The sequence below is a fragment of the Nycticebus coucang genome, chromosome 11 (genome assembly GCF_027406575.1).
Source record: "Nycticebus coucang isolate mNycCou1 chromosome 11, mNycCou1.pri, whole genome shotgun sequence".
Taxonomy (NCBI): Eukaryota; Metazoa; Chordata; class Mammalia; order Primates; family Lorisidae; genus Nycticebus; species Nycticebus coucang.
In genome coordinates this window covers 69,482,333-69,494,784 of record NC_069790.1, presented here as the reverse complement: position 1 = coordinate 69,494,784, position 12,452 = coordinate 69,482,333, and the positions used below count along the sequence as shown (strand labels likewise).

Below are 12,452 nucleotides of genomic sequence, written 5' to 3'. Positions count from 1 at the left end.
ACGAACAATTAATTTAAAAAGCTAGACTTTTTTGAGATCTGAAATTATAATGTTGGCTTTTCTATTGCTATGAAATGTGTTTGTTTAAATGCTGAGAATAAAAGATCACATTATTATTATTATTATTTTGAGATAAGAGTCTTCCTCTGTCATCCAAGCAATAGAACAATGGTGTCATCACAGCTCAGTGCAACCTCAAACTCCTGGGATCAACCAATCCTGCCTTAGCCTCCCTAGCAGCTGACACTACAGAACACCATTCTTGGATAATGATATTTTATAGAGATGGGGGTTTGCTATATTACCCAGACTCGTCTTGAAAGCTGGGCCCTCAACCTATCCTCCCACCTCAGCTATCCACAGTGGAATGACAGATGTGCCCCACTGTGCCTGGCCAAGATCACATTGATTTATGAATACTTAGCTTCTTTGAAAATACCAACCTGCAGGTTCAGAGATAGCCAAATGAAATATAATGTGAGGCTAATATATACTTTTAACGTTTCTAATAACTACTTTAAGGAGAGTAATAAGAAAATCTGGAATTAATTCCGATAGTATATTGTTTAACCTACTCATCCAAAATATCATCAGTTCAACATGAAATTAATGTAAAATTACAGGGATGATATACTTGCTTTTTTCCCCTATCATAAGTGGTCAAACTCTGGTGTGTATTTTACACTTACATAGACCACATTTCAGTCAAGATCAGCCCTATTTCAAGGGTGCAACAGCCACATGTGATAATTGTAATTATATTGAACAACACATTCTTGTCCTTTAAATGACTAATACACAAAATCATCAATTCTCCTGTAGTTTTCAAGCTCATTAAAGGTAAATGCTTACTTTGTAAAGGAGATAAACCTGTTATAAAAGTTAATGAAGCGAACTTTGTCCTCTATTAATGAAAAGATCCTGTTTCAGATTTCTCACTTCATTGATGAGGCCATTAGAACACTGGCAGGAACAGTTTCTAATCAAGCCTTGGGAAAACACAAATATTGACCAACATCTTTGAGGTAACCTGTCTGAATATTTTACTACCTTAAAAGTTACATATTTTACCATCAAAATACTTCTGTAAAATGTGCATAAAGTCCCTTAACTAAAACTAATTTCTCTGATGATTTGTCTTTTTTTAATCTGCATGTGTAAAATAGACAAAAACAACACATACCTAAAGGACTGTTAATTAAAAATGATAAAGTTTTTACCATAGGACAGGGTTTTATTTATTTCAATAATATTGAAAACAATATTATTATTTAACACAAATATCAGTGTAAGTTGACATACTAGGTCTTGGTAAAAATGTGTCTATTTGTATACAAATGAAAGTATACTTTTCCCAGGAGAGAGAGCTGTCAGGACACACACAAAGGGGGAAATAAGGGAAAAATACAGATTTATTTTGCTTTCAACATGACTATTCCCAGAAGCAGCCCTCTCAGGTCATGTAGTGGAGACGATTGCGGAAGAGCAAATTTTCCCGTGTGTAATTATCTAAAGAATCATATAGTCATGACTATTAAGAAAACTAGCTTTTAACAAATGATGCACAAACTTCATTGTATCAATAAAATTGTAGTAGCATTGGTAATTGACTTTAATATGACATTCCATGACACACTGTGTCTGCTACATCTCTGTGTGGCAAGTACATAGAATGGCATAAATCATATACAGATTTACTTGAAAAATGCCATCTCGATATATTTGGTAATATTTTATTAAATTGTACTGGAATTCAAATATTAATTTAAGGTTTACTTTGGGATTGCATGATATGTCTAATTCTATTTGATCCTTGCTTCAGAGGTCTTGAAGACGTAGCAAGGACAAATAAAAAAAGAGAATGGCACTGTGTAAAAATAAAAAGACCAGAAGCATGTGAAAGAAATAACAAAATATGCTTTACGTTTGAGTAAGACAAGACATGAAATTTTGAAAAAAAAAATTTTACAATGAAGAATTTGATACACATATGGGATGTAAGGAAAGCAAAACAGAGGAGAATTCCTTGGTGGATAAATGGGAACATGTCAGAAGTCATTTACCACTGTGCTGGTTGTGAAGGCAGTAGGAATTGGATGGTATTTTACCAGCAACTGGCAGTGAATCTGGGAGTTACTAAAGCTGCTCCAGTGAGACCGCCTCTCATATAGCACTTTAGGCTTGAGACTCCTGATCGTTTCACAACTGAAATCTGAACAGGAGGGAATGAAGTGAGCCAAATTAACAATACTAAGAATAATAATTAATGCCAGAAGGAGTGCTTGAGGCTAAGAGTCTGAGACCAGCCTGGGCAACACAGCAAACCCCTTAAAAAAAAAAAGTTAAAACAAAAGTTAGCTGGGTCTGGCGACACGTGTCTAACGCTCCAGCTACTTGGGAGGTTGAGGTAGAAGGATCACTTGAGCCCAGGAGTTTGAGTCTGTAGTGAGCTATGATCAGCCCGGGAAGCAGACTAACATCCTGTCTCTGAAAATAATAATGATAATTAATGACAAGGCTGAGAAGACTCAATCATTAGCTTAAGAAAAACAGAATTTTATTCAAATGATTGATATTCCCTTACTAGAGGAAAAAAAAATATATATCACAACCTAGTGTCAAGGATATTTTCATGTCAAAGATTTAAGCTTTCACTTCTTATTAATGAACAAGCGCGTGCCTGGGCGTGTCTGTTCTTCTGTCACTATTTTGCCTAACTGTATCTATGAAAAAGACGACCTCGAGCTCAGCATGTCTGAAACTGATCTCTTTCTGTCTCGTACTTCCTCTGTTTAGGAAACAGTTCAGAGCACGTGGAGTCACCTGAGTCCTTGCGCACTCTCATCAGCCCTTGTCACAGCATCCAGTCCCCGGCCATGTCACTCCTGCTGGTATTATCTTAGGTCTATTCTCGCACCAGGATCTCTGCAGTAGCTTCCTCCCTTAGAACATCTCCCAGGCCATGTCATTCTCAGGTCACAAATTTTTTGGTTGCCACTAAACGCTTTACTAACTGGTACCTCACTGCCTTTCCCCCTCATCACACTCCTCTATTGCTCACGTCCTTGCTATGCGGAACCATCTGTAATTTTTAAAATGTGCTATTTTGTATCACACTTCTATGCTTTATACACACTGTTCTTTTTTTTTTTCTGAAATGATTTTTCCCTTTGCCTAGCTACCTATCATTCTTCAAAATTTCATTGTCAAGGAAATGCCACCATTTCCCGGCCCTCCTCTGTGCTGAGTGCCCTGTAATGGTCCTTTCACATTGCCTCATAGATGATAGGTCAGCATGTCAGGCTGGACCTTCTTGAGAGCAAATGGTCTTATTTACTTCTGTAATTCCAGCACTAGCACTAAGACAGGGAATTGTGACACATTTGTTAAATAATGGCTGAATAAATAAATTAAGTACTCAGGCATCTCAAAAACTATTTAGAATATTCACTCAGGTGACAACAAAGATTTCCAAAAAGACCCACACATAAGAGTTCATTCAGTCATCTCAACTCTGATAGAAATTATGACCTGACTCTGTACCAGACGTGAGCTAGTCATTAATCATAGTAATAACCACGACTTTTATACCAAACAACAGCCTACACTTGCATGTGGTTTGCTGTGTGCCAGGTTCCAGGGACAATCTTACGTACAACTCTCTGATCTGTATGTAATATGGTGATCCTCCATATATAAGTGAGGAAACCAAGGTGCAAAGAGGTAACGTCTGTACTCTAAACCATTGTAATGATGCAGCCTCATGAGAGATACACAATTGAAAGACAAATCCTGCTTGGAAGTAGCGCAAAGTGAAATAGAGGACATGACTCATGACTGTTTAAAATCACTAGTCCAAAGCCAGGCACAGTGGCTCAAGCCTATAATCCCAGCACTCTGGGAGGCTGAGGTCAGTGGATTGCCTGAGCTCAAGAGTTCCAGACCAGCCTGAGCAAGAGCTACACCCTGTCTCTAAAAAATAGCTGGGCATGGGCGGCGCCTGTGTCCTCAAAGGAGTAGGGCACCAGCCCCATATGCCGGAGGTGGCGGGTTCAAACCCAGCCCCAGCCAAAAATTGCAAAACAAACAAAAACAAAATAGCTGGGCATTGTAGCCGATGCCTATGGTCCTAGCTACTTAGGAGGCTGAGGCAAGAGGATTGCTTGAGCCCAAAAGTTTGAGGTTGCTGTGAGCTATGATGCCACATTGCACTCTGCCCTGGAAGACAAAGTGAAACTGTCTCCATAAAATAAAACATAAAAATAAGCACACTAGTCCACAGTGGAAAACACGTGCTGCATTCACGGGGCAGTGAGCAGGCCAGTGTTACTCAACAGTGACACCTACAGGCAATTCTGGGGAATCTTGACTGAGAAAAAAATTCCTGCCCTGGAACTTGTCTTACTGGTCACCTTCATGTCTATCATTTGGAGCTCTCTGTATACTTAGGACAACGTAAAGACCAAAATTAGATGTTTAAAAGAAAAATGTTCTGCAACGAGTCAATGATGAAAACTACAGTCTTCAAGTACATGCTGCAACAAATGGGATAAGTAATGAAATTTAATATAGACCAACTAAATGCCATGCCCTTACTCAAGATTAAATTAAATCACTTCCTTCTGAAAGATTTTTTAAAACATAGTGAAAATTTGGGGGAAGGAAAGATCTAAATGAAAAGAAAACCTGTATTTCTTATACTTTTTGAATTTTGGATTTAAAAATAAAAACAGTTCAAAGATTTCTACTGCCTGCATGCATTTGCTTTTTAACTAAGTGAAAAACAGCACTGTTATCTAACCCGAGAGAATAGTTGTTAGAATAACTGTTAGGATATTGAAATTCAGGTACCACAAGTCAATAATAAAACAGAAAGACGCGGTATTGATACTTACATTAAGCAGCTGTTCAAAAGCAAAACTAAAGCCCTTCTTATAATCTGTGATTCCTTTTGCCGTGATATTATTTACTGCATCTTTCAACACTTTCTTATTTCTTACATTTGCTTGGACAAGGTGTTGAAAACAGCTTACATCCTGAGCATTGCTGTTAAACTGCAAAAAAATTGAAATAAATGTAGGTATGTTATAAAAATAAAAAATAAAATCAACCTTACCATTTTCATTGAATGTGTGTTTTATAATTATTAATCCCATTGGACCACTTTCTCTTTCACAAGGAGAAGTGAGTAGATGGGCAATAAAAGTGAACTAAAGAATCAATGGTAATTTTGTCTAAACCACCAATTCATACATAACCCTGAGCCTGTCACTTACCTTTCTGAAGCCTGGTTTCCCTGTTTATAAATTTGGGATTTGAGTTATGTGTGGTCCTTTCCAGTTCTCAAATTTGATGAGCAAGTAGACCAAAAAAAAAAAAAATAATAATAATAATAATAAATCCAAAACAAAGGGATATGTTCCAAATCCAGAAATGATACGGGATACCTGCCCAGGAGGCAGGGCCAAGTGGAGTCTCATCAGGGAAGACTGGTGGTGAAAAGAGTGCACTGAATGACAAGAACACATGTTTGGTAATTGTGAAATTTGATGGTAGAGTTTTTCCATGGGCGGCTAGAATCACAACTGGGAGCCTTTCAGAAAAATCACCTTAGAGGTTATGTAAGTGGGGAAATGATGAGCTTCTAATTTGGACTGTGAGCAGTTGAGGTAAAATTTCTCTCAGAAATGACATTTTCTGTGATTCCAGAGAAATGTTCCAAGGAAGAACATGGAAGGACATTCCTGGCAAACAGAATGACACGAGCAAAGCCTGATGAGTGTGGGGGGAGCCTTTTAAGAAAATATAAAGAAGCAGAGTTTAGCTGGGTCACATGTGAGGATGACAAATGATACAAAGTGAGTTCAGAGGAGGTGAGACAGGGACTAGAGATCATTCGGAGTGTCATGGACGTACTGAGGAAGTGGGATTTTATTCTCTGTCTAATGAAAGTCAATGGTAGATTTGAAACCAAACGAAAAATAATTTACTCTAGAATGTTAAGAGATAACCTTAGCTGTTGGCAAGCAAAATTTAAAGGAGGGAGGTAAATTAGGAAGCTATTGAGTAAACTAGTTGGAGATACATAGTGACTTTGTTAATTGTGGAGATGGTTAGAAAGGGGAAGATTCAAGATATATTACTGTTCTCTATGAATTCATAAGTTAAAAACTGAATATATTCAAATCCAGAGGAACAAGTCCACTGCCTTGTTCATCACTCTCTGACTTTTTTCGTAATTGGATGTAATATTACTCTACATGGTACATTTTGAAAACTAAAGAATGTGAGAATTCCCCTGTATTAGTAAGTAAAAAATTAGTTTGCCAATACATTCATGGTAAAATGTCCTATCTTAGATAATTATTAGAAATGGTTACAGGCAATGTTATTAACCAATTTAGTTGAACCATGAATCATCATAAAGGTACAAGTTACACAGAAAATATTACTGAATAATGTATTGCCCTGAGTTTTTCAGTTGGCCTTGACCTGCTTTTAACACAGAAAAGTGAAACATCTTATTATGTCACTTTAGCACAAACTGATTAAATGTAAATTTAAATCATTAAATACAAATTCAGTGGTGTGTAAGAGAAATACTATAATTGCACCCATAATAAAACTCATAAATAATGCAGGGAAATGAATAACTTTTTATCTCCCTTAGCAAATCTTATTCTCCTAAGAAAGTGATGAGAAATTGTAAAAAGTTCTAAATTAGAACATTTCAAAAACATGTTAGACTCATCAGCTTTTGTAAATATATATGTACACACACACACACACACACATATACACACACAAAGGGCTTGTTTTCATATACTGAAATGGTAGTTTTTTGGTAACGTGCCCAGATACTAAGTTAAAACCACATATTAAAGACCTTGCTCACCTAGAGCAAAAGTGTCCTAAGATAGTATTACAAAGCTTGGAAATTATGTATGGTAAATGAAAAGATAAATTTAAAAAGCCCCTATTTTGTCATCAATGAAGAAAATACATCTTTTTAGAGTGTATACTTAATGATAAAGATTTAGAAAGACAAACTAACATTTGCTGATTCCTTTTTTTTAATTTATTTTTTTCATTAAATCATAGCTGTGTACATTAGTATGATTCCTTTTTGCATCCTAAAAAAATGCAACTAAGTAGGTCCCTGATTAGAAGTGCTGAGAAAAATCATGTTTAGATATGAAGGAATTGTGAGATAGCTTGGGCATCTAGGGAAAATTACAGAGGACTCTGTATCTCTTCTACAGCATTAGGGAATTCTTTCTTTGTTCCCTTCCAAATATTTTGTTCCTTCTGTCTGTAACCCTTTCCTCCCTTTTTCTCTCAATCCTCCTGAAAGCTCTTATGACTTTCCCTGACTAGATCAAATCACCCAATTGTAAGACCTCCTAAATTTCTCTTTTGTTTCAGAAGACATCACAGTTATAATTTCACATTTCTTTATATAATATCTTAATATATAGATTTTTCCATTAGATCATTGGCCTACATAGCCAAAGAAAATACCCATTCTACCACTGCATTCTCAGCACCTGGCTTATAATCCGTACACTATAAATATTTACTAAACATAAATTTTTCACTTTATCTCTTGGATGTGTAGAAAATTAGAATTTAAGGAATTAGAAATGTAAGAAAATGAGAAGTGTAAAATGTTTACCAATAAACAGTCAAAAAAGGGTGTGTAGTGCACTTAGCACAGAGTAGGGCACATAGTAGGTGTTAAATAAACAGCAACTCTATCATTTAAAAATTGTTTAATAAAAAACATTAGTATACTCAATACTGAAGTCGAAATTGATTGCCAATTCAAGAGAAAGATTAAGATAAACCATACCAGTTACAGGGAGCTTTAAATGAAGTTCACTAACAGGATGAGCCAAGCATCCCTGAAACTTTAATTTAGTGTTTAAATCCATAGTTGTTACATTTCAACGCCTTCCTATTAAATAGCATAGTCAACTTCATACAACAAATTAAAACATACTTTTGGCACTAGATAAAGATAATTTCTCCAATGAAATAAACAAATCTTGTCTGTAAAGGCAGTCTCTATCTTTGTTTTAATGTCTTCTGCTGAATAAGAAATCATTATACAACACACTTTCAAGAGGGGTATTCTGCTCACATCACATTATCCAAATACAAATAATGAAAGGTTAGCTTTGCCTTGATACACATCTCAAGACAAACAAATTCCTAGGAAGTGCTCTTTTATTTTTTTCAGGAATGGAAACTGAAATACACCGTCACAGAGTACCAAATATCTCTGGGAAGGGTTAGTGGGCTCAAGTAGTTCTGCAATCAGGAACATTAAGACAAAAAATTCCCGGGCAGCGCCTGTGGCTCAGTGAGTAGGGCGCTGGCCCCATATGCCGAGGGTGGCGGGTTCAAGCCCAGCCCCGGCCAAACTGCAACAAAAAAATAGCTGGGCCTTGTGGCGGGTGCCTGTAGTCCCAACTGCTCGGGAGGCTGAGGCAAGAGAATCATGTAAGCCCAAGAGCTGGAGGTTGCTGTGAGCTGTGTGACGCCACGGCACTCTACCCAAGGGCGGTGCAGTGAGACTCTGTCTCTACAAAAAAAATTCCCAAAGTGCTATCTTCCACTTGGAACCTTGGAGAAAAGTAGCCCATTAAATCTTTGATGGCTTGCCTTTTAATTTCCATCCCTTCACCTCAGAAAGGCTCCTCTCCTTACCTATGGATTCTAAACTGCTATAAAAGCAGTCTTGTTTTCGGGTACTTTGTACACTGTTTAGTCATAAAGCATTTTTAATGGTCAAAAATGGTACATAATTTATAGTTCTCTGCGTTTGAAAAATTATTCAATATTTAAATTATTTTTTAAAACATGTCTTAATGTTTTATTTTCTCTTCTTCCTTTATGTAAAAGAAATACGGTGTAAAACCATTGGCTCAAGCTGTGTAGAAATGATCAGCAAAAAATAATCCAAATCTAGACCTGCCTCTTCGGAACATGGGTATATTTATAAATTTTTGAAAAATGAGTGAATTTATTTACATGTTAAAAATGATACATAACATATAACAAATTTACATTACATAAAATATATTAGCTTAAGTTAATAATCTAAATAAGCAACTTAAAATTTTGCATGTTAGGCAATACGATCACAAATTATAGTATCAGATGCTATTCACATTGTGACGACTAGATGGCAGTGCATGAAAATAAAAGAAAAGTGAAGAGTGGCTGTGATCTTCAAAATCTTGGTTATGCTTAAACTCCTATTAAATTGTTTTAAACTTATTTTTATATTCATATTTTCAAAGAAAATTTGAAATTTATAAAATATAATAACAAAATTATTATTCTAAAATTCACAAAAATAACTGATAGCGTTTATCCTCATAATTATATATGCTTCGTTACAGGCTCCTGCGTTCTTTATTACCAAATTACTTTCTAGACTCGAGTTCTATGCCAATTTAAAGTACATGTGTGCAGTCTTACTTCACGTTGATAAATATTTAAAATTTTTATTTGATAAATTGTAAGTAAAAAGTATGTTTCAATATTTTAATTATTTGAATCTCTTTGATTGCTAGTGAAATGAAAATTGTTCTCATGTCAGTTTTCATATAGTTCCATGAATTATAAGACATACATGTGTATTTTTCCATTTTTCTGCTTAACTTTTATCTGAAACATGAACACCTCTTCCCTTATGATTTCTTAATTAATTTTGTGCTTAGCAAATCAAGCACCTATCAATCAACTAAAAATTTATCTATAACCTCTGCTAACATTTCTTGGGATTTTTGGCTCATTTTACATGTGCATCTTGGTGTTCAGTCACCGTGGAATTTATTTTCCCAAATGCTATGAACTGACAAAGAATGATCATAAGAACTTCATAAAATTCTGATATATTTTTATGATTTTTACTCCTTTTCCCTACCATTATTTCCAGAATTTACTATTTAATACAAAATAATAAAAAGGTACTAGCTAATAGGTATTGAGAATCACATGTGCCAGGCTAAACACTTGACATGCATTAAGACATTTAACTTCCTATAAGCCAGTGGTTCTCAACCTTCCTAAGGCCGCGACCTTTAATACAGTTCCTGCAGCAATGAAAATAATTTTATGCTTGGGAGTCACCACAACATGAGGAACTGTATTAAAGGGTTGCGTTATTAGGAAATTTGAGAACTGCTGCTATAAGCCATGGTTTAGTTACAGTTGCATACCAATGGCGGGGAAGGTATGCAACTGTCCCTGACAGACCCACCCCACTGATCGTTTGCTTTTGTGTGTTCCATTGTCCACTTTAACCAGATGTGCAAAAACCCGGCTTCCATGGGGTCACTTTCTGATCCCACCTTTTGGTATGTGACTGTTTTAATATGCATCCTATTATAGCTGAGGAAATAAAGCATTTGAAGTTAAACAAAGTTCCCAGAGTCATACAACAACCAAGATTCTGAGTTCAACCTCAAACCCAAACTTCCTGATCTTTAATCAATTTTAATTATATTTTAATACCAGAGGAGAAAGCTACTACCCTATCATGCAACTTCTTCCACAAATATCTTCCTACTGAGGTTTAGAAATTTATTTTGCCAAATTAAAATTTCATTTACAAATAAATGAGAAGACCTGACATTATGACAAGAGTCGCCTTTTCATTTCAGGAAGAATTATTAATTAATTCCACATTTCAATGCTTCTAACTGTACCTCATATGATCACATATTCTTTTCTCTATTTTTAATATAGGACTAAATATATTATTATAAGTACTGCTAGATAATTCATGATTTTTGCTAATGATGTGAATGCTATTTTAATATATATTATTAATCCTTGTCCAAGGGAAACCAGAAGGTCACCTTCCTACAGTCAATGACGCCATGGGTATCTTCACTTTTGGACTTCATCACTCCTGTCCTCAAATTGATGGTGCTGTTTCCAACAGTGGCTGCTGGTCTGTGGTTTTCTTGGTCCATTATACAAACAGAAACATACTGAGAAAGAATTATCCACACTTTAATTCAATTTAGGAAAACCAGGTCTAGTCCAGGCTCTGCCTTTAATCAGTATCATGACCACAATTGATTCAATTACTTCCCCTGAGCTTTAGGTTGCTCCTTTCTGAAATAAAGGGTGACACGTTTTAAAACCATATCATTTCGATCTGATAGTTTAACATTCAGGAAAAACTTACATAAATAAGGAATAATAAATTCTGAATATGTCAGAAGAAAAGCCAATAAGCAGATAATTCCAATCTCTATTATAATTAGAAAGGAAAAACTTGGGTTTGGCTATAAATGTAAATAATTCATCAAAAGTTATAATAAATATTTTGATTTATAAGTAAATATTCAATTGCCAGGAATGCTATCATAACCAATATTTAGTCTGTTTACCTTTGTTGAAATGTTGAATGGATTTCTAAATAAGTTCCAAGTATCATTTTTACATTCTATTTATATTCTGATAGTGAAACATTTTTAATTTTCTACTTATATTCATTTTTCAGGAGTTTTGAGCAATTGAGAGTGTGTTGTCCTTTTACTTCAAAGTCATTTGTATTTAGCTTCCTCCGTTATCTCTACCTGACATTTTCTCAACCACCTTTTAATCAGCCACTGTGCACTCCTGATTCTATAGCACTTGTTCAACAGAATACGAGGACAGGTTTTGTTCTCACTTCACCATTATCAAGATACAATAATCATATCGGTATTGTTACTATTAGAAATGCTTTTTCCTAGGCCTCTGAAGTTTGAATGCTACCTCCTGAAGACGAACCTTAATGAGACGAGTGAATGGTCACATAATCTTTTATTTATTATTCTTTTCCAACTTTGTGATGTAGACCTGAACAAAGAGTATAGCGAGTACCTAAAGCTGATTACTTAGAAACTTCTTAGTAGTTGAAAAAGCAAGTAGAGTGTGGTGATGGCTCAGTTTGCTTAAAGAACACAAATAGAATAGTAAACATATCTAATGTGTTTGAAAAGCAGAGATACTGCAATATCCACAATATGAGTGAGGATGACCTGGTCATATAAACATATAAAGTTAGACCAGGGAGGGGAAGACAGCTGGCCAGAGAGACCAGCTGGCAGATTGTCTCAGAAAGAAGGAAACATTTTAGATACTTTTGTGTTTTTTTTTCCCTGCGAGTTTCTTGAGGACAACACACCAGTCCCCTTATCATTCCCATCACCACAGACCCAAGCCGAGACGGCAGCTGCCATGTTCCTTCTCCACCCACCGTGCACTTTTATCCCATCCCATCCGCAGGGATTCTCACACTGCAGTTTTCATCTCTCATTCCTACGAAAACATTTCCCAACACCAGCCTGGACTTCAGGAGCCACAGGGAGCTTGGGTATCCCTGTAATGTCAGAGTCTAGACACTCCTGGCGGGATACCTTCCAGAGAGAAGGACAGAGATG

General features: G+C 35.8%; 1 protein-coding gene across 3 annotated transcripts in view; it reads right to left on the bottom strand.

Moving 5' to 3' along the window:
- CACNA2D1 (calcium voltage-gated channel auxiliary subunit alpha2delta 1) overlaps positions 1-12,452 on the bottom strand; it is a 537,856-nt gene that overhangs the window by 93,711 nt on the left and 431,693 nt on the right. For all 3 annotated transcript variants that reach the window (XM_053553458.1, XM_053553462.1, XM_053553459.1), the window contains exon 11: positions 4,896-5,054. In XM_053553458.1, the coding sequence (XP_053409433.1) occupies positions 4,896-5,054 (159 nt within the window). The remainder of the gene's footprint in view (positions 1-4,895; positions 5,055-12,452) is intronic.